The following is a 22,296-nucleotide window of genomic DNA, read 5'->3' as shown; positions in this document are numbered from 1 at the left end:
CACAGGAATCCATTAGTTGATTCCTGTGAAGTAATGGACCCGTTGCTTCCGTTTGGCGTCCGTCTAACGGAATGAATCTGCTCCGTTATTTGGCGTTTTTTTCCCCCATTTTTTTTCATTCTGGGCATGCTCAGTAGAAATTAGCAGAATCCAGCGGCGGATTCTGTTGTAAAGCACTTTTCAACGGAATCTGCCACCATAGGGATCCATTATAACTATTCACGGGTGTAACGGAATCCGCCGCTCGGCGTCATTTTAACGCAAGCAATTAACGTTACATGCTGCGTTCCTTTCGCCAAGCGGAAGCAACACAGGCACATCTGTCGCCATCCGTCATCCATAAAAGTCTATGGGAAACAGCGGAATCCGTTAACGGATTCCGCTGTTTTCCAAAACGGCGGATTGCGACTGAAGGGAAAAAACACAAGTGTGAAAATACTCTTAAGGCCACTTTACACACACAGATAAATCTTTGGCAGATCTGTGGTTGCAATGAAATCATGGACATATTGTTCCATTTGTACACAGCCACAAACCTGGCACTGATTCTCCACAATTTCACTGCAACCACAGATCTGCCGCAGATTTATCTGTGTGTGTAAAGTGGCCTTTAGGATTCCTGATGGTGAATTCTTGAAGTTTGGAGACGACCTCTCCCATTAATGAGCCCGTGAACTGCTGCACTTTACAGGTTCTAGAATTTTGATCTAATTGTATCCAAGGAGGATTATCTTCCGTGATCAGTTCCCAGAGTTGTGGTCAGATACAGGTTGGACGTTTTGCATCTCGACCAGTGGCAAGGAGTAAACCTTTTAGGATTCTGACTCTTCCATTCCGGCAGCCGGCGGACACTTTACCGAGCTGTGCACTTTCCTTCCGGTATGGAAGGTTTATAGAAAAATGCTCAGATCCTTTTACAGAAATCCATTCCCTTCACACTCGGGGGTCGCGGGACGCTTCACTTTGCAGATTTAATTCCTAATAACCATATAATGGTACTTTGTAAATTGGATTTCCGGATTATATAAAAGTCGGTTGATGGCAGAGATGGAACAAAACGGATTAAAGAAACATTACATCGTATCGTGAAATGCAAAGCTCTGAAGTGGTGGAGATTGTATGATCTGTAGGACTATCCCTGCTAAAGGGGGCAACATTAAGGACCCGATAGCCAAATCATGTGCCCACTACAGATCTTAATATTTTTGGTGTAGCAATATTATTTTGCAATGGATGGCGCTGTTTATAGTTTACTTTATATATGACGTTGTTTTTTGAACACTGTCTTTTTTTTTTAGTACTTTACAGCAGTATTTTTTGAGCACTATATGGTGGTTGTATTTATGCACTTTTATTCACTTTATGTATGGAGCTATATTTGGGCAAGTATTTTACAGCTGTTATGAGCACTGTATAACAGTATGACTTACACACTGTCTAATGGAATCTACTTATGCCTTGTGTGACATTGTTATTAGCTTAATTTGTATCAAACTATTTGTGGACTTATTCCAGTACGGTGGTATTTGAGCACTATATGGTGGTATCTGTACACTATATAATGGTAATTAATCAATCATACATAGTGTGGCATTATTAGCTTAGTTTATGCATCTAGCTATTTATTGGACTTATTCCAGTACGGTATTATTTGAGCACCATATGGTGGTAGCTGTACACTATATAATGTTAATTAGTCATACATAGTGTAGCATTATTAGCTTCATGAGTGTATATACAGTCATATGAAAAAGTTTGGGCACCCCTATTAATGGTAACCTTTTTTCTTTATAACAATTTGGGTTTTTGCTATTTCAGTTTCATATATCTAATAACTGATGGACTGAGTAATATTTCTGGATTGAAATGAGGTTTATTGTACTAACAGAAAATGTGCAATCCGCATTTAAACAAAATTTGACCAGTGCAAAAGTATGGGCATCCTTATCAATTTCTTGATTTGAACACTCCTAACTACTTTTTACTGACTTACTAAAGCACTAAATTGGTTTTGTAACCTCATTAAGCTTTGAACTTCATAGGCAGGTGTATCCAATCATGAGAAAAGGTATTTAAGGTGGCCACTTGTAAGTAGTTCTCCTATTTGAATCTCCTATGAAGAGTGGCATCATGGGCTCCTCAAATCAACTCTCAAATTATCTGAAAACAAAGATTATTCAACATAACTGTTCAGGGAAGGATACAAAAAGTTGTCTCAGAGATTTAAACTGTCAGTTTCCACTGTGAGGAACATAGTAAGGAAATGGAAGAACACAGGTACAGTTCTTGTTAAGCCCAGAAGTGGCAGGCCAAGAAAAATATCAGAAAGGCAGAGAAGAAGAATGGTGAGAACAGTCAAGGACAATCCACAGACCACCTCCAAAGACCTGCAGCATCATCTTGCTGCAGATGGTGTCAATGTGCATCGGTCAACAATACAGCGCACGTTGCACAAGGAGAAGCTGTATGGGAGAGTGATGCGAAAGAAGCCATTTCTGCAAGCACGCCACAAACAGAGTCGCCTGAGGTATGCAAAAGCACATTTGGACAAGCCAGTTACATTTTGGAAGAAGGTCCTGTGGACTGATGAAACAAAGATTGAGTTGTTTGGTCATACAAAAAGGCGTTCTTCATGGAGGCAAAAAAAACATGACATTCCAAGAAAAGCACTTGCTACCCACAGTAAAATTTGGTGGAGGTTCATCATGCTTTGGGGCTGTGTGGCCAATGCCGGCACCGGGAATCTTGTTAAAGTTGAGGGTCGCGTGGATTCAACTCAGTATCAGCAGATTCTTGACAATAATGTGCAAGAATCAGTGACGAAGTTGAAGTTACGCAGGGGATGGATATTTCAGCAAGACAATGATCCAAAACACCGCTCCAAATCTATTCAGGCATTAATGCAGAGAAACAATTACAATGTTCTGGAATGGCCATCCCAGTCCCCAGACCTGAATATCATTGAACATCTGTGGGATGATGTGAAGCGGCTGTCCATGCTCGGCGACCATCAAACTTACCTGTACTGGAATTGTTTTGTAATCAGGAATGGTCAAATCTACCTTCATCCAGGATCCAGGAACTCATTAAAAGCTACAGGAAGCGACTAGAGGCTGTGATTTTTGCAAAAGGAGGATCTACAAAATATTAATGTTACTTTTATGTTGAGGTGCCCATACTTTTGCACCTGTCAAATTTTGTTTAAATGCGGATTGCACATTTTCTGTTAGTACAATAAACCTCATTTCAATCCAGAAATATTACTCAGTCCATCAGTTATTAGATGTATGAAACTGAAATAGCTGCTGCAAAAACCCAAATTGTTACAAAGAAAAAAGGTTAACATTAATAGGGGTGCCCAAACTTTTTCATATGACTGTATATATGTGTGTGTGTGTGTGTGTGTGTGTGTGTGTGTGTGTGTGTGTGTGTGTGTATATATATATATATATGTGTATATATATGTATGTATATATGTATATATATATATATATATATATATATATATATATATATATATATATATATATATATATATATATATATATATATATATATATATATATATATATATATATATATATATATAATGTAGCAGGGTGGGGGTCCCCCAGGACGACGAAGAGGCAGTGACCCAAATAGTCCGGTCCAAACAGCTTTATTGTCCTTGCTATACAGGCAAAGTCACCCGGAACACAGCCGGGTTATGCACCGTCCATACGGGTCCCTGTCACACAGGCACCCCTTGCCGTAGGAGACAGTCTTACGATGCCCCGTTCGGCTGTTCCAGGAGGATCCACGGACTTATAATCGCTCCACGCCGGCCTGGAGCTTTTCCAGGCTTTCTGCTCTACAGCTTACAGAGCAGACTCTATTACAAGTTCATAGTGGAAGTTTAACCACTTCCCCCCCCACTCTCAGGCACCTGGTAGCAGACACCTCTAGCTGAGGTTCCTTCTCGGCCCCACGGCCCTCTGCAGACCACTGGGTCTGTGTCTCCTCTAGGAGAGGTTCGGCCTTACAGCCCTGGTCTGGCTGCACTCACCTCAGTCTCGGCTCAGACTTAATATCGGAGTCCTGTGCTCAGCCTCTACACAGGTTGCTCCATGCAGAGCTCTCGGCTCTGCTCTCACTCTCTCCCAGCACACACGCTGGAAGTCTAGAGCTAGTCTCTATCTAGACACACTCCCCCCAGGTTCTGAGACAGGATTGCTTTAACCCCTCGAGCCACACCCACAGGTGGAGGTCTGTGATTCTCAGACCTGCACAACACCCTGGGAATCTTAAAGGGAACCTGACCCTTATATGCAGCAAGAAGCCTTTGTGGAACCACAAGTCCCATAGCAACCTCTTCCGTTTAAATATCGCAGGTACCTTCTCCACTGTGACATATAGCGACCATTTACCACATTGGTGGTCGCTACTATATATATATATATATATATATATATATATATATATATATATATATATATATATATATATATATATATATATATATATATATATATATATATATATAAAAATTAGTGTGTTAATAGTTCATGTGTCTAGCTATTTATTGGACTTATTCCAGTACTTTTTACAGCGCTATTATTTGAGCACTCTATGGTGGTATTATCTGTTCACTATACAATGATAATTACTTATACATAGCGTGGACCTGTTATTAGTGTATACAGCACCCCCATCCAGCTCTGCCGCACGGACCAGCAGTGTATACAGCACCCCCATCCAGCTCTACCGCACAGACCAGCAGTGTATACAGCACCCTCATCCAGCTCTGCCGCACAGACCAGCAGTGTATACAGCACCCCCATCCAGCTTTACCGCACAGACCAGCAGTGTATACAGCACCCCCATCCAGCTCTGCCGCACAGACCAGCAGTGTATACAGCACCCTCATCCAGCTCTACCGCACAGACCAGCAGTGTATACAGCACCCCCATCCAGCTCTGCCGCACAGACCAGCAGTGTATACAGCTCCCCATCCAGCTCTGCCGTACAGACCAGCAGTGTATACAGCACCCCCATCCAGCTCTGCCGTACAGACCAGCAGTGTATACAGCGCCCTCATCCAGCTCTGCCGCACAGACCCACAGTGTATACAGCACCCCCCATCCAGCTCTGCCGCACAGACCAGCAGTGTATACAGCGCCCTCATCCAGCTCTGCCGCACAGACCAGCAGTGTATACAGCTCCACCATCCAGCTCTGCTGCACAGACCAACAGTGTATACAGCACCCCCATCCAGCTCTGCCGCACAGACCAGCAGTGTATACAGCGCCCTCATCCAGCTCTGCCGCACAGACCAGCAGTGTATACAGCACCCCCATCCAGCTCTACCGCACAGACCAGCAGTGTATACAGCTCCACCATCCAGCTCTGTCGCACAGACCAGCAGTGTATACAGCGCCCTCATCCAGCTCTGCCGCACAGACCAGCAGTGTATATAGTGTATATACAGCGCCCCCATCCAGCTCTGCTGCACAGACCCACAGTGTATACAGCGCCCTCATCCAGCTCTGCCGCACAGACCAGCAGTGTATACAGCACCCCCCCATCCAGCTCTGCCGCACAGACCAGCAGTGTATACAGCGCCCTCATCCAGCTCTGCCACACAGACCAGCAGTGTATACAGCTCCACCATCCAGCTCTGCCGCACAGACCAGCAGTGTATACAGCGCCCTCATCCAGCTTTGCCGCACAGACCAGCAGTGTATACAGCTCCACCATCCAGCTCTGCCGCACAGACCAGCAGTGTATATAGTGTATATACAGCGCCCCCATCAAGCTCTGCCGCACAGACCCACAGTGTATACAGCGCCCTCATCCAGCTCTGCCGCACAGACCAGCAGTGTATACAGCACCCCCCATCCAGCTCTGCCGCACAGACCAGCAGTGTATACAGCGCCCTCATCCAGCTCTGCCACACAGACCAGCAGTGTATACAGCTCCACCATCCAGCCCTGCCGCACACACCAGCAGTGTATATAGTGTATATACAGCGCCCTCATCCAGCTGCCGCACAGACCCACAGTGTATACAGCACCCCCCATCCAGCTCTGCCGCACAGACCAGCAGTGTATACAGCTCCCCTTCCAGCTCTGCCGCACAGACCAGCAGTGTATACAGCGCCCCCATCCAGCTCTGCCGCACAGACCAGCAGTGTATACAGCTCCCCATCCAGCTCTGCCGCACAGACCAGCAGTGTATACAGCTCCCCCATCCAGCTCTGCCGCACAGACCAGCAGTGTATACAGCTCCCCCATCCAGCTCTGCCGCACAGACCAGCCGTGTATACAGCTCCCCATCCAGCTCTGCCGCACAGACCAGCAGTGTATACAGCTCCCCATCCAGCTCTGCCGCACAGACCAGCAGTGTATACAGCTCCCCATCCAGCTCTGCCGCACAGACCAGCAGTGTATACAGCTCCCCCATCCAGCTCTGCCGCACAGACCAGCAGTGTATACAGCTCCCCCATCCAGCTCTGCCGCACAGATGGATTGGATAAGTTTCTTGGCCTCTAATCCTCTATAACGCTTATAGAAAGTGACGCGTCACCATTAACCTGCATTTTATTGAATGTCACCGGGATTATCTCTCCTCTCGAGGTGTAAATATCTGCAGGAAAGGTCACCCCTCCATTCTACATACAGACACGTCCGCAGCCCGTGCGCAGCCTCCTGAGGAAGAGGAGCTGTCAATCATCGGTGCGTTTCCTTGACCATCGCTCAGGACTTGGGCTGCTGATTGACCGTTCTCCTTCCCAGGAGCCTCGTGCAGCCGGCTCGGTGCGGCAGGTGGAGATGTGATGGAGCCGGTGCCTGATTCTCAGTGCAATAGAAACCACACGAGGAGGCGAGAAAGGAAACCGTGCGAATGCAACAATGTAACCAAAATGAAATCGAGAGTAACTTTTCTTTTAAAATTAAACCAGTCGGGAGGGACAATTTAGCTACACTCCTTATGGCAATGGTAGGGATCGTGCTCGTTATTTCATTGATATTTCATCACACAAAAACAATAGTTTTCATAATCTTGTTAAATTGAAAATACAAAGAAATGCGTCAGCCGCGGCCGTCCCCTAGAGAGGCGCAGATCTGGAACAGTTTTCTGCTGCGGCTCATTAAGCGGTTACTGACCCAGCGACTCGCAATACATTCCTATTTTTATTTTTCTCTTTTAGCTGAATAACCAGATTCTATTCGGAAAAAGTCACCAAAATGCGTCTGCAGTGATAAAGTCTGCGCCCACCAAGGTGAAGCTGGTGCTAATCAGGTGAGGGTAACATTGACGTCTATCTGTGTAACCGTCTCATGGGAGAAACTTCTTTATGTATTTACTAAATACAGATACAGAAACAACATGAATGGGCATTTTGTAGTGGGAGCTTTGTATAGAAGGTGGCTGTTCTACCAATCCCTTGTATTCAGAGGTTTGGCCCACCCCGGCATCCAGCAGTTTGATGCATGGTAAAGCAGTTGCCAGCCAGCGTCCAGTGACTTTATGTATGACGCAGCTGTCCTCGACATTCAGTCATTTTATGCATAGTACAATGGACCCCAGCGTTTCATACTTTGATGCATGGTAAAATGATCCCCAGCATCCAGTGGTTTGCTGCATGGTACAATGATCACCGTCATCTAGTGGTTTTCTGCATGTAGTAATGGTCCCTGGCGTCCAGTGGTTTGATGTATGGTGCAGCATTCCCTGGTGTTCAATACTTTGGTGCAGTGGTCCTCAGCGTTCAATACTTTGCTGCATGGTGCGGCGTCCATTGATTTGGTGTTTGGTGTAGCGGTCCCCGGCATCCAGTGGTTTGATGCATGGTGCAGCGGTCCCCGGAGTCCAGTGGTTTGATGCATGGTGCAGCAGTCCCTGGCATCCTGTGGTTTGCGGTCCCCGGCATCCAGTGGTTTGGTGCATGGTGCAGCGATCCCCGGCATCCAGTGGTTTGATGCATAATGCAGCGTTCCCTGGCATCCCGTGGTTTGGTGCATGGTGCAGCGTTCCCCAGCATCCAGTGGTTTGGTGCATGGTGCAGCAGTCCCTGGCATCCTGTGGTTTGCGGTCCCCGGCATCCAGTGGTTTGGTGCATGGTGCAGCGATCCCCGGCATCCAGTGGTTTGGTGCATGGTGCAGCGGTCCCCGGCATCCAGTGATTTGGTGCATGGTGCAGCGTTCCCTGGCATCCAGTGGTTTGGTGCATGGTGCAGCGTTCCCTGGCCTCCAGTGGTTTGATGCATAATGCAGCGTTCTCTGGCATCCCGTGGTTTGGTGCATGGTGCAGCGTTCCCCAGCATCCAGTGGTTTGGTACATGGTGCAGCAGTCCCCGGCATCCAGTGATTTGGTGCATGGTGCAGCGTTCCCTGGCATCCAGTGGTTTGGTGCATGGTGCAGCGTTCTATGGCATCCAGTGGTTTGGTGCATGGTGCAGCGGTCCCCGGCATCCCGTGGTTTGGTGCATGGTGCAGCGTTCCCCAGCATCCAGTGGTTTGGTGCATGGTGCAGCATTCCCTGGAATCCAGTGATTTGGTGCATGGTGCAGCGTTCCCTGGCATCCAGTGATTTGGTGCATGGTGCAGCGTTCTCTGGCATCCAGTGGTTTGGTGCATGGTGCAGCGGTCCCCGGCATCCCGTGGTTTGGTGCATGGTGCAGCGTTCCCCAGCATCCAGTGGTTTGGTGCATGGTGCAGCAGTACCCGGCATCCAGTGATATGGTGCAGCGTTCCCTGGCATCCAGTGGTTTGGTGCATGGTGCAGCGTTCTCTGGCATCCAGTGGTTTGGTGCATGGTGCAGCGTTCCCTGGCATCCAGTGATTTGGTGCATGGTGCAGCGTTCCCTGGCATCCAGTGATTTGGTGCATGGTGCAGCGTTCCCTGGCATCGTGATTTGGTGCATGGTGCAGCGTTCCCTGGCATCCAGTGATTTGGTGCATGGTGCAGCGTTCCCTGGCATCCAGTGGTTTGGTGCATGGTGCAGCGGTCCCCGGCATCCAGTGATTTGGTGCATGGTGCAGCGGTCCCCGGCATCCAGTGATTTGGTGCATGGTGCAGCGTTCCCTGGCATCCAGTGGTTTGGTGCATGGTGCAGCGTTCCCTGGCATCCAGTGGTTTGGTGCATCAGTCCCCGGCTTTCAATACTTAGATTTTTTGGATCCAGCAGTTGAATATCTTCTAATCTCAAAGTAATGTAATGATCTCATCTCACAGCATGGTTTTTGGCTTCCATGGCCTCTGCACCAGGCACCCAAACCTTCTCCACCTTCTCTATATCTTGTCCACTGTACACACCATCATTTTATAAAGTTGGCGCTCTTATCCCCCTGCAAAAAAAAAACCCAAAACACATTATAATAAGAGGATCCGAACCCCAGAAAAGATGCAAACTTTCATTCCATTAACTACTAAAACTTGATGAACAAAAAAAAATAAATAAAAAGTTCTGGTTTAAAAAACGAAAACATTCTCTGTTTTCGTAAGAACCTTCTCCTTATTGTGCTCGGAGATGTCACATGGACACGTTTTGCTGCGAGAGATCAAAAGAGCTAATTTAGCATTTAAGTAATCGCCTTAGTCAGCAGAGCATTTGCATGTCTTAGTCCCGTCCCTTTGTATCGGCGCTGTGAGACGTTCTGCAGCGAAGGGGAGAATTATTAAATTAATGGCGGTTGATATTTCTTAAAGACGTCCTGGAGGGCGCTCTTAGCTGAGCCAAGGCGGCCGGCTTATTTCTGCTTAAATTCTTCTCAAGTTTTGTTTTCTTGGCTTAGTCAGTAATCCACCTTATTGCTAATTATATTATTCCCCAATCCTTCCCTCTTGCTTTACACTGCATCTCTGCTCCATTTGATCAGTGACTACACCCCTTGAAAGCCAGACATATTGCTAGGATCTTACAGTCGGGACCTGGTTCTCGCTGAACAGAGCAGTGCCCGCGCCGCTCCCAGCAGTTTAACCCCATAAATACTGTGATCAGCGCGATCGCAGCATTCAGGAGGCAGGGAGAGGAATCGCTTACCTCTCCTTGGTGATCGGGTCCCTATAATGTGATCACATGGACCCGATCGCTACCATGGTAACCCTGGATCGTCATCCTCGGGTTACTGAGGTATGGATCACCTCACAGACCAGGGCACCTATGTTACCCGAGTTCCCTCCAGCAAGGTCCCGCAGTAAAGATCGCGAGATGAGAAAATGTCTGCGGACACTGGCTACGTGACCTAGGTGCAGGGAACCTCGGTGACGTCACAAGGTGAACAGAGTTCCTGCCGGCAGATCTGCAGGAAACCCCGGTGATCCGCCGGCATGAACTCTATTCACCTTGTGATGTCACCGGAGTTCCCTGCAGCAAGGTCCCGCGGTAAAGACCGCAAGATGAGAAAATGTCTGCTGACACTGGCTATGTGGCCTAGGTGCAGTGAACCTCGGTGACGTCACAAGGTGAACAGAGTTCCTGCCGGCGGATCTGCAGGAAACCCCGGTGATCCGCCGGCATGAACTCGATTCATCTTGTGATGTCATCGGAGTTCACTGCAGCAAGGTCCTGCAGTAAAGGTCGCGAGATGACAAAATGGCTGCAGGTAATGCCAGTGACGTCAATAAAGCACATAAAAATGCACAAAAAAAAGCAGCATGGGCATTACACATGCGTTGTTTCCTGCATTTCTCACTGACTCCAGCAACGTGGGAGTCCCGGAGTTCAGACCCCCACCAATTCCCTCTGCACACCACTATACTTTACACTGCAGCTCTGCTTTTTTAACTGGGGCTGGTATGCTCAGGAGTATTGGCACAAGTTCCCCAAAACTTTGACTTAGCTATTAGATCATTGCTGATTGGAAGGAGCAATAAAGATAGCATGAATTGATGTTTATACCGCTCCCTAGCACTGAGAATAATACCGTATCAGAGAATTGCTACTTATTCAGATTTTTAAAATTTTGCCATAAATTCACGAGAGGTCATTTGGAGGAGGATTAGATTATGGGGGATGTATCCGGAATCGCACTGGACAATTGTCAGAGTCAGACTAATGGGATTTTACCCTCCTTGTTCTTTTGCCTCAGTCCTTCTCGGAGACATTAGTATTCTCATTAGATCTATGGATTTCTGCCTCCGGGAGAGTTTATGAAGGAGTTGAACCTTCCTCCCTTTCTAATTGTCTCGGAAAGGTCGTGTGACAGGGAAGTTATTAGAACAGACCGAGCATGCTGGAGCAGCCTGATGTCTTCCATGTCCTTGCCTTCAGGTCGGAATGTCTTAGTGTTTCCTCTCTGCCCACATTCTCCACCGATTGTTTTGTTTTATATTGGAAGTTGTGTTAATTTTCAAAATTTTTTATCATTAAAATATTCCATACAGTGCTGTACATGTTTCGACATCCCTTGCCTTCCGGTACATGATGAAGGCAAGCGATGCTGAAATGCTTTGTACGGTACTTTATGGAATCTTTTAATGATAAAAAATTGGAAAATTGGAAAAAAAAAAATGTTTTTACAGTTTTTGTTTTTCAATTTTTAGATTTTTATGGGTTTTTTTTTAAGCTTTTGAAAAAGAAAGTTACTGTTTCTACTGTAATAATTGATCGGCACCAACTGTCCATCCGTGGTTTGCACATACTAGCCATTCCCTTCAAACTTCCACATGTATTTTTTTTTTAGCGTACAGTTAGTATACATTTACACCACTTATATCACATTTTACCTCTATATAAAAATCTGAGTAAATTGACTTCAGAGATTATTTTCTTTTCCATTCACCCAAAGTAAAAAAACAAACAAAACAAATATAAAAACGAATTCTGCCGCCTCTCGGAATTCATATGCAGTTGGCAATCCACAAAAGCTCAGACTGTGCCACTTTTCTTTCTGAGCTTTCACGATATACTGCTACACTGTAACAAAAAAAAAAAACTAATTTCAAACCAACTTTTGGTTTAATTAACAAAGAATACAATAAATCATCATATAAATAAACCGCTAAACAAGAAAAGAAAGTAAGTACTGTATCCGGTTGCAGCCAGATAAGGGTTCTGTGGGATTAGAGTAAAACTTCTGCTTTTGTTTCCCATGAAAACAGCATCCCCCAAGTCTATTGGCTAAATCAGGTACTGCAGCTCAGGCCCTGTCATGCGGTGCTCAGTTAATTCCTGCTGGCTTGTGAACTGCTGCTAGACGCTCGGGCTGCTTTGACCACTCACAGCCGCCTTCACTTTTTATAAAGTACTGGATCCGGTTGCCGAATATAGCTCAGCAATGCTCCAGCGATACTGGTCCTATTGTAGTGATCCTGAGCCTGGTGGTCTGTCGTGTGCTTTCCTGTGGGGTGTGGAAATATTCCTGTTTTTTACTTCCTCTTGGGCTCGTATTATCTCTCCCTCATATCTGATTTCAGTGTGCCTGTGTTTTGTTTTTTCTCCAGTCTGTGATATTTGTGGAGTTTGCTTCTCCTGGCCCTTTCCTGGGGAGCGGGAGTAGAGTTATTTCAGGGTTCGGACAGAAATTAGGGTCATGCTGGCGGTCCAGACCTAGCTACCATCAAGCCTACCTCTGGGATAAGGGACAGCACCTGAGCACCAGTTTAGGGGTCCCTGCTCCAGTTACCCTTATACTCCCATGAAAGCCCCATTCACTTCAGCTAGTTTAAACTGCAATACCATGCACAGCCTGTGGACAGGAATGGCGCTGTTTGTAGGGGACATAAAAGACTTTTTTTTAGTAATCCTGGACAACCCCATTTACTTCTAAAAATCATTGGTGATCTTTGGCAGCTGAGCTAACATCTGCCATATAGTGGAAAGTTGTTTGGGGTTTTTTTTTTTTTAATTGGTGGGATTTCTCATGTAAGGATGGAGTTGTGGCTGCAGAGTTTCGCCCATGCGGCAGCGTTGTGTTTACCCTGCCGCCTCCTGTACGCTGACATTCATCTCGCCGCTGTCAGCCCATCATTCTGCACGGCCTCTGATAATAATTTTACAGTCTTTGGTCACAATATGATTTACTGTCCAGCTGCATTTGATCAGTGCAGCGTTTTGTCAGCCATGAAATCGCAGCGCGTATTCTCCGTTCTCCATCATCGCTTTCATGTCTGGTAAAGGATGAGGTGTTTCGGCAATTGTAGGTCATGTCTTGCATTATTACACAATCTGCTGCTGGCTTTAACCACAAAGTGTAAATCTCCATCTTCAATATCTACTTCTGGGAAAGCGAAGTTACAACCCGAGTAAGTGCTATTATACACGCTTTATAATCCAGCTTTCCTAGGATTCTGAATGGCCAAGTTCTCTTGCTGGAGATTGATCTGTCCCTCCATGATGATATCGCTACACAACTAGGCTGATGGGTCCTTTCAGTAGTCGGAGAATGCGGAGTAACTACTATTGTGTAAATCTTATCTCCCACTATACAGTCAGGATCCACAGAAAGCTGGGTTTTAATTACTTGCCATCATGCTCCTGAGTTGGATGTAATGTAATCCTCGATGCTTTATCTATCAGGCACAGGCATCTCAGAATTAATGCAAGAGCAACATACCACTGGCTCCACTGCGCAGTAGTCTCCACTTATGCAGTACTGTGCAAAAGTCTTAGGCAGGTGTTAAGAAAATCCTTTTTGTTTTTTTTTGTTTTTTTTAAATATATATAAATATATATACACACAAAGAATGTTTTTAAAAACCATTCATTTTGCATTTTGTTAATTGATAAAAAAAAAAATTACCAAACGAAAAATCTAATTCCCTTCAATATTTGGTGATGGCCCGTCTTCTAGGTCACTTGTCCCTTGTACACGTTTTTTTTGAAGAGGTTGTTCCAAACATCTTGGAGAACCAACCTCAAATCTTGTGTATGATTCTTTTGCGGATCCTTCTGTCTTTTGATCCCAGACAGACGGGATGATGTAAAATCAGGGCTCTAAGAGGTTGAATCATCATCCCCATCCTCGTTCTTTATGACATCGGCTGGATGTTTGGGGTTGATTCCCAACAGCAGAATAAATTTGGAGCCGATCAGACTCTTCCCAGATGGTGTTAAAGGGAACCTGTCATCAGAAATTTCGCCCAAAAGCTAAAAGATTCCCCCTCTGCAGCTCCTGGGCTGCATTCTAGGAAGGTCCCTGTTATTATTGTGCCCCATGTGAGACCAAAATAAAGCCTTTATAAAGTTCTACCTTTTTGTATGCAGCTTCTGTAAATGTGTCACGGGGGCGGGCTCTCTGCCGTCCGTTATTCTGCCCCCTGGTCCTGTATGCCGCCCCCATCGCTCCTTTCCATATCTGATGCACCGCCCACTGCTCCAGCCATCCCCGCGCATGCCCAGTGCCAGTCTCACAGGACTGAGCACTGTGACCGCTGGTGACGTGTGCGCAGGCAAGTGATTATGGGCGGGACTTTGACTGTTATCAGCAAGTACCCGCCCATAATCTCGTGAGCGCGCAAACCTCTCCAGCATTCACACTGAGCTCAGTGTAGATGCTAGACTGTATGGGCTGCTTCCAGGGATGACGTCCCTTTGTCATGTGATAGTATTTTGAACACGCCCCTATCACATGACAAAGGGACGTCATCCCTGGAAGCAGCCCATACAGTCTAGCATCTACACTGAGCTCAGTGTGACCGCTGGAGAGGTTTGCGCGCTCACGAGATTATGGGCGGGTACTTGCTGATAACAGTCACAGTCCCGCCCATAATCACTTCCCTGCGCACACGTCACCAGCAGTCACAGTGCTCAGTCCTGTGAGACTGGCACTGGGCATGCGCGGGGATGGCTGGAGCAGTGGGCGGTGCATCAGATATGGAAAGGAGCGATGGGGGCGGCATACAGGACCAGGAGGCAGAATAACGGACAGCAGAGAGCCCGCCCCCGTGACACATTTACAGAAGCTGCATACCAAAAGGTAGAACTTTATAAAGGCTTTATTTTGGTCTCACATGGGGCACAATAATAACAGGGACCTTCCTAGAATGCAGCCCAGGAGCTGCAGAGGGGGAATCTTTTAGCTTTTGGGCGAAATTTCTGATGACAGGTTCCCTTTAAATGATGGATAAGTCTCTGCCTGTGTTTTTCAGCATTGAAAACCCCACCTACTTCATTTGCTGAAATGCTGCCCAAAACTTGTGGGACCCTCCACCCTCCACCCTCCACCGTGCTCCACTGTTCCTGCAGACTCAGTATTTCACATTTGTACTCATCGGTTGACAGGATGACATTTTTCTGCATCTCCGTTCCTAAATTTTTGTGCATAATTGAGTCACTCGTCCTTTTTTCACATGGAATTTATGGTTCGTTGGCCACAATTCTTCCATTAAGACAAGTTCTTTCCAGACTTCACCCGACAATGGATGGGTGTAGCTGGATCCCACTGTTTAGTCAGTTCTGAGTTGATGGCACTGCTGGACATCTTCTGATTTTGAAAAGAAGTAAACATGCACTAAGTTTCCTTGGCTAACTAATGTCTTCCGTGTTGCTCATTTCTTGGTGCTTCTTCAAAAGATCTTGAGCAGCACATCATGAAGCCCCAGTCTGCTGTGAACTCCTTGCCTGGGAGACACCTTGCTGATGCAGTATAACTACATTGTGTATTGTTGCTGTGCTCAGTCTTGCCCTGGTGTATGAGCTGTGACCTAAAACTATTTTCCACAGCCTCACCTTTTATAGCAGAGTTTGTCTATTACTCACCCAGTTTTAAGCCTCCTACACAGCAGTTTCTGTTTCAGTTAATGACAGTTTTCAATCAACATATGAAAATGATCAATTTCACCTGTTTGCTATAATTAGTTACTCATACGCCTGACTGAGTCCTACAACATCCCTGACTTTGTACAAGTGACAGGTGTACCTAGAATAAGAATTGATGGGATTTAGATTTCTTTTGTTCGTTCACTTTGCATTTGTTGTTTGCTAAAAATAAACTATTAACATTTCTATTTTTGAAAACTAATTAGCATTTTTTTTCTACATCTACCTGAAACATCAGCACAGTATTGTATAAATGTCCATGTCCCACTGACTGTACCCGTCACACTCGCCCACACCTCTCATAATTAAAGTGAATGGAACTTTTTATTTTAGGAGTATTAAAAGATTCAGTGGGTTGTGTTCACTTCTGCACATGATGGATTGTTAAAGGTTTTGTTTGAGAACACTTTTATTCTTTTTTAATTTTTTATGGGCATACAGGTGGCATACAGGTGGCATAAAGGTGAAATTAGCCATACCTGCGTGCCTCCTAGCTGAGGGGTCATTTGGCAAAAATTCTCTTTTAGATCTACGATCTTCCAGGCTATGGGGCGTGTGCTGCCTGGAAGATAAGCATGCATTAAGTCTTCATTATACAAGATTCCTCCTCACCTTCTCTTCCCTGGTGTCCCTGTGACATGAGTGTGGTTGGAAATCTTGCGCCTGCGCATTCTGCCTAAAATCCCTCCCTGTACTGTTCTGCCCTTCTGTAGGCATAGGCTTCAATTTTGCACTGCGCAGGCGCCGGGGAGTCACTGCTGCTTCACAGTGCAGGGGAGAGACTGCAGGCAGAATGCACAGGCACTGCATTTCTGGCTGCGCACCGGACGTCACAGGCAGAGAAGGGGAGGGAACAATCCTGTAAAATGAAGACTGGAAACAGGCTTATCTTCTAGTCAGCACACGCCCCATAACCTGGAAGATAGAAGAGAGGATTTTTGCCTCACTACCCCTCAACCAGGAGGCGCACAGGTATGACTAATATCACCTCTATGCCACCTGTATGCCCATATTAATAACTAAAAAAAATGCAACAGGGTGACAGATTCCCTTTAAAGTCTTGCATGTGTTGAAGACAATAAACACAATAATCCTCCCCTTCACCAGGTCCAGCGCTGCCTCTCTGCCGCTGCTCGGTGACATCATGACTACAGCCCATGCTGCAGCCAGTCACTGAGACTTCTGCTCTCATTTGTTTTTTCTTGCACTTTTATGTTCTCTCTCGCTCTCTTTTGTACGCTCTTACAATTTCTTTTTTTTTTTCCTTCTTTCTCTTTTGTACTTTCTTCTATTATGCTCTCTTGCTGTCTCTTTGGCATCACCTTCAACATTGTAAACATTAGTGCTCTTTCTATTGTACTTGCCTCTTATTCCTTCGCATTCTCCCCTTTCGCAATGCTCTCTATCTCTGTTGAACTTTCTTGCGGTCTTATGAGCGCTCTCCTTCCCTGCTGTCTATACAGCTCGTGTCTATACAGCTCTTGTCTATACAGCTCGTGTCTATACAGCTCGTGTCTATACAGCTCGTGTCTATACAGCTCGTGTCTGTACAGCTCGTGTCTATACAGCTCGTGTCTATACAGCTCGTGTCTGTACAGCTCTTGTCTATACAGCTCGTGTCTGTACAGCTCTTGTCTATACAGCTCGTGTCTGTACAGCTCGTGTCTATACTGCTCGTGTCTATACAGCTCGTGTCTATACAGCTCTTGTCTATACAGCTCGTGTCTATACAGCTCGTGTCTATACAGCTCGTGTCTATACAGCTCGTGTCTGTACAGCTCGTGTCTATACAGCTCGTGTCTATACAGCTCGTGTCTGTACAGCTCTTGTCTATACAGCTCGTGTCTGTACAGCTCGTGTCTATACAGCTCGTGTCTGTACAGCTCGTGTCTGTACAGCTCGTGTCTGTACAGCTCGTGTCTGTACAGCTCGTGTCTGTACAGCTCGTGTCTGTACAGCTCGTGTCTGTACAGCTCGTGTCTGTACAGCTCGTGTCTGTACAGCTCGTGTCTGTACAGCTCGTGTCTATACAGCTCGTGTCTGTACAGCTCGTGTCTATACAGCTCGTGTCTATACAGCTCGTGTCTGTACAGCTCGTGTCTGTACAGCTCGTGTCTGTACAGCTCTTGTCTGTACAGCTCGTGTCTGTACAGCTCGTGTCTGTACAGCTCTTGTCTATACAGCTCGTGTCTGTACAGCTCGTGTCTGTACAGCTCGTGTCTGTACAGCTCGTGTCTGTACAGCTCGTGTCTGTACAGCTCGTGTCTGTACAGCTCGTGTCTGTACTGCTCGTGTCTGTACTGCTCGTGTCTGTACAGCTCGTGTCTGTACAGCTCGTGTCTGTACAGCTCGTGCCTGTACAGCTCGTGCCTGTACAGCTCGTGCCTGTACAGCTCGTGCCTATACAGCTCGTGCCTATACAGCTCGTGCCTATACAGCTCGTGCCTATACAGCTCGTGCCTATACAGCTCGTGCCTATACAGCTCGTGCCTATACAGCTCGTGCCGATACAGCTCGTGCCGATACAGCTCGTGCCGATACAGCTCGTGCCTATACAGCTCGTGCCTATACAGCTCGTGTCTATGTCGCGGGCGGAGGAGGTGACGCTGCGCTCTCCCACTGCTCGGGTCCGCACGGCTACTGCTGCTGCTGCTGCTCGATGGTGGCTCGAGCGGTGGGCCGGATCCCGGGGACTCGAGCGGCGTTCCTCGCCCGTGAGTGAAAAGGGGATTTGATTGTGGGGATTTGGATATTGTCCGAGACGCCACCCACGGTTGTGGTGATTTTGGTGACACCACCGCTGCTCTGGACGGGGATCCCGGGAGCGGTGACAGGGAGCAGCTTGGTTGTTAGTTCTCCCCTCCGTGGGTAGGGGGTTGGTTGTCCCGGGGCCTGGTGATGGGGTAGGTAGGGATGGCAGGCGGGCTGCGGGGCCTGGTGAGGTGCAGGGTCGTGGGGGCAGCGCTGTGCCGCATGGCACGGTGGTACTCACTCAGCCTGAGACGATGACACAGTTCTCGGTAAAACACACGGCTGGATGGACGGGTCCCCCAGACGGCTGCGGTTGTTTCTTCCCCGTAGGTTAGTGATGACTGTCTCTCCCTGCACCTATGTTCTATGTTGATTCCGATGGGTTCCCACCGGTAACCAGCTCCCCGACTTGGATGTGGGCCGGAGGAGCCCCTTTTGCCCGCAGGCGCTGGCCCTGGGAAACGGTTGCCCTTGGCGGTGGCGGTGTCTCCCCTTCACGGTTGGACGGTTGCCTTCTGTCGAGACTTGATTGTTGGGGAACCCAGGAGGTCCCCTTCACTAACGGATTCGGCAAATTCACGGTGACTCCTAGCCTTGCCGGGGTCCAAAAAGCCCCTGCCAATGGTGCTGGCTTCTCCTTGTGTACCGGTCCGGTACCGCCGGGCCACCGCCCGTCCACGGTCCTTACGGCAACTCCGATAGGCCACTCCTGCAGACGGTCACCACCGTCCGCCAACCTTGCTGCTCCGTCCGGGGCACACACCCGGACTAACTTCAGATCGCTCAACTACCACTTTGCTCCTTCCACTTTCACCTCCAAACTCTATCTGACTGTTGTTCCCTCCTCCAGGACTGTGAACTCCTTGGTGGGTGGAGACCAACCGCCTGGCTCCACCCCCTGGTGTGGACATCAGCCCCTGAAGGAAGGCAACAAGGATTTTGTGTCTGGCTTTGGTGTGCCTAACCGGGGTGTAGGGTGTGGTGGTGTAGTTACCTGTGGCCCCTGGCTTGTCCAGGGCGCCACATCTATACAACTCGTGTCTGTACAGCTCGTGTCTGTGCAGCTCGTGTCTGTACATCTCGTGTCTGTACAGCTCGGGTCTATACAGCTCGGGTCTATACTCTTATGCTCATATTTTTTTCTCTACACTTTTGATATTTTGTCCTTTATGCTCTTCTGCTCTCTTCTTTGCATTTATGATCGCTCATGGTCTTTTTTTTTTCCCCCTCTTTTTGCAATCTCATGCTCTGTTCTCTCCATCTCTCTCTCCTCCCTCCCTCTCTTCTCCCTACTTCTCTCTTCTCCCTCCTCTCTCTTCTCCCTCCCTCTCTCTTCTCCCTCCCTCTCTCTTCTCCCTCCCTCTTCTCCCTCCCTCTCTCTTCTCCCTCTCTCTCTCTCTCCCTCTCTCTCTTCTCCCTCCCTCTCTCTTCTCCTCCCTCTCTTCCTCCCTCTCTCTCCTTCCTCCCTCTCTCTCCTTCCTCCCTCTCTCTCCTTCCTCCCTCTCTCCCTCTCTCCTTCTCCCTCTCTCTCCTTCCTCCCTCTCTCTCCTTCCTCCCCCTCTCTCCTTCCTCCCTCTCTCTCCTTCCTCCTCTCTCTCCTTCCTCCCTCTCTCTCCTTCCTCCCTCTCTCTCCTTCCTCCTCTCTCTCCTTCCTTCCTCCCTCTCTCTCCTTCCTTCCTCTCTCTCTCTCCTTCCTTCCTCCCTCTCTCTCCTTCCTTCCTCCCTCTCTCTCCTTCCTTCCTCCCTCTCTCTCCTTCCTTCCTCCCTCTCTCTCCTTCCTTCCTCCCTCTCTCTCTCCTTCCTTCCTCCCTCTCTCTCTCCTTCCTTCCTCCCTCTCTCTCCTTCCTTCCTCCCTCTCTCTCCTTCCTTCCTCCCTCTCTCTCCTTCCTTCCTCCCTCTCTCTCCTTCCTTCCTCCCTCTCTCTCCTCCTTCCTCCCTCTCTCTCCTCCTTCCTCCTCCTCTCTCTCCTTCCTTCCTCCCTCTCTCTCCTTCCTTCCTCCCTCTCTCTCCTTCCTTCCTCCCTCTCTCTCCTTCCTTCCTCCCTCTCTCTCCTTCCTTCCTCCCTCTCTCTCCTTCCTTCCTCCCTCTCTCTCCTTCCTTCCTCCCTCTCTCTCCTTCCTTCCTCCCTCTCTCTCCTTCCTTCCTCCCTCTCTCTCCTCCTTCCTCCCTCTCTCTCCTTCCTTCCTTCCTTCCTCCCTCTCTCTCCTTCCTCCCTCTCTCTCCTTCCTCCCTCTCTCTCCTTCCTCCCTCTCTCTCCTTCCTCCTCTCTCTCCTTCCTCCCTCTCTCTCCTTCCTCCCTCTCTCACCTTCCTCCCTCTCTCTCCTTCCTCCCTCTCTCTCCTTCCTCCCTCCCTCCCTCTCTCCTTCCTCCCTCTCTCTCCTTCCTCCCTCCCTCTCTCCTTCCTCCCTCCCTCTCTCTCCTTTCATCCTCCCTCCCTCTCTCTCCTTCCTCCCTCTATTTCTCTCCTTTCTCCCTCTTTCTCTCCTTCCTCCCTCTCTTTCTCTCCTTCCTCCCTCTCTTTCTCTCCTTCCTCCCTCTCTTTCTCTCGTTCCTCCCTCTCTTTCTCTCCTTCCTCTCTCTCTTTCTCTCCTTCCTCCCTCTCTCCTTCCTCCCTCTCACTCTCCTTCCTCCCTCCCTCCTTCCTCCCTCACTCTCTCTCTCGTTCCTCCCTCTCTCTCCTTCCTCCCTCTCTTTCTCTCCTTCCTCCTTTCTTTCTCTCCTTCCTCCCTCTTTCTCTCGTTCCTCCCTTTTTCTCCTCCCTCCCTCCCTTTTTCTCCTCCCTCCCTCCCCTTTTTCTCCTCCCTCCCTCCCTTTTTCTCCTCCCTCCCTCCCTTTTTCTCCTCCCTCCCTCCTTTTTCTCCTCCCTCCCTCCCTTTTTCTCCTCCTCCCTCCCTTTTTCTCCTCCCTCCCTCCCTTTTCTCCTCCCTCCCTCCCTTTTTCTCCTCCCTCCCTCCCTTTTTCTCCTCCCTCCCTCCCTTTTTCTCCTCCCTCCCTCCCTTTTCTCCTCCCTCCCTCCCTTTCTCTCCTCCCTCCCTCCCTTTTTCTCCTTCCTCCCTCCCTTTTCCTCCTTCCTCCCTCCCTTTTTCTCCTTCCTCCCTCCCTTTTTCTCCTTCCTCCCTCCCTTTTTTCTCCTTCCTCCCTCCCTTTTTCTCCTTCCTCCCTCCCTTTTTTCTCCTTCCTCCCTCCCTTTTCTCCTTCCTCCCTCCCTTTTTCTCCTTCCTCCCTCCCTTTTTCTCCTCCCTCCCTCCCTTTTTCTCCTCCCTCCCTCCCTTTTTCCCTCCCTCCCTCCCTTTTTCTCCTCCCTCCCTCCCTTTTCCCCTCCCTCCCTCCCTTTTTCCCCTCCCTCCCTCCCTTTTTCCCCTCCCTCCCTCCCTTTTTCCCCTCCCTCCCTCCCTTTTTCTCCTCCCTCCCTCCCTTTTTCTCCTCCCTCCCTCCCTTTTTCTCCTCCCTCCCTCCCTTTTTCTCCTCCCTCCCTCCCTTTTTCTCCTCCCTCCCTCCCTTTTTCTCCTCCCTCCCTCCCTTTTTCTCCTTCCTCCCTCCCTTTTTCTCCTTCCTCCCTCCCTTTTTCTCCTTCCTCCCTCCCTTTTTCTCCTCCCTCCCTCCCTTTTTCTCCTCCCTCCCTTTTTCTCCTCCCTCCCTCCCTTTTTCTCCTCCCTCCCTTTTTCTCCTCCCTCCCTTTTTCTCCTCCCTCCCTCCCTTTTTCCCCTCCCTCCCTCCCTTTTTCTCCTCCCTCCCTCCCTTTTTCTCCTCCCTCCCTCCCTTTTTCTCCTCCCTCCCTCCCTTTTTCCCTCCCTCCCTCCC

General features: G+C 48.3%; 1 protein-coding gene across 2 annotated transcripts in view; it reads left to right on the top strand.

Moving 5' to 3' along the window:
- PATJ (PATJ crumbs cell polarity complex component) overlaps window positions 1-22,296 on the top strand; it is a 272,880-nt gene that overhangs the window by 184,848 nt on the left and 65,736 nt on the right. For both annotated transcript variants that reach the window (XM_075320380.1, XM_075320379.1), the window contains one exon: window positions 7,190-7,281. In XM_075320380.1, coding sequence (XP_075176495.1) covers window positions 7,190-7,281 — 92 coding nt within the window. The remainder of the gene's footprint in view (window positions 1-7,189; window positions 7,282-22,296) is intronic.

The sequence above is a fragment of the Anomaloglossus baeobatrachus genome, chromosome 8 (assembly GCF_048569485.1).
Source record: "Anomaloglossus baeobatrachus isolate aAnoBae1 chromosome 8, aAnoBae1.hap1, whole genome shotgun sequence".
NCBI classification, from domain to species: domain Eukaryota; kingdom Metazoa; phylum Chordata; class Amphibia; order Anura; family Aromobatidae; genus Anomaloglossus; species Anomaloglossus baeobatrachus.
The sequence above is the reverse complement of the archived record's forward strand: the minus strand, read 5'-3'. Positions and strand labels throughout refer to the sequence as shown.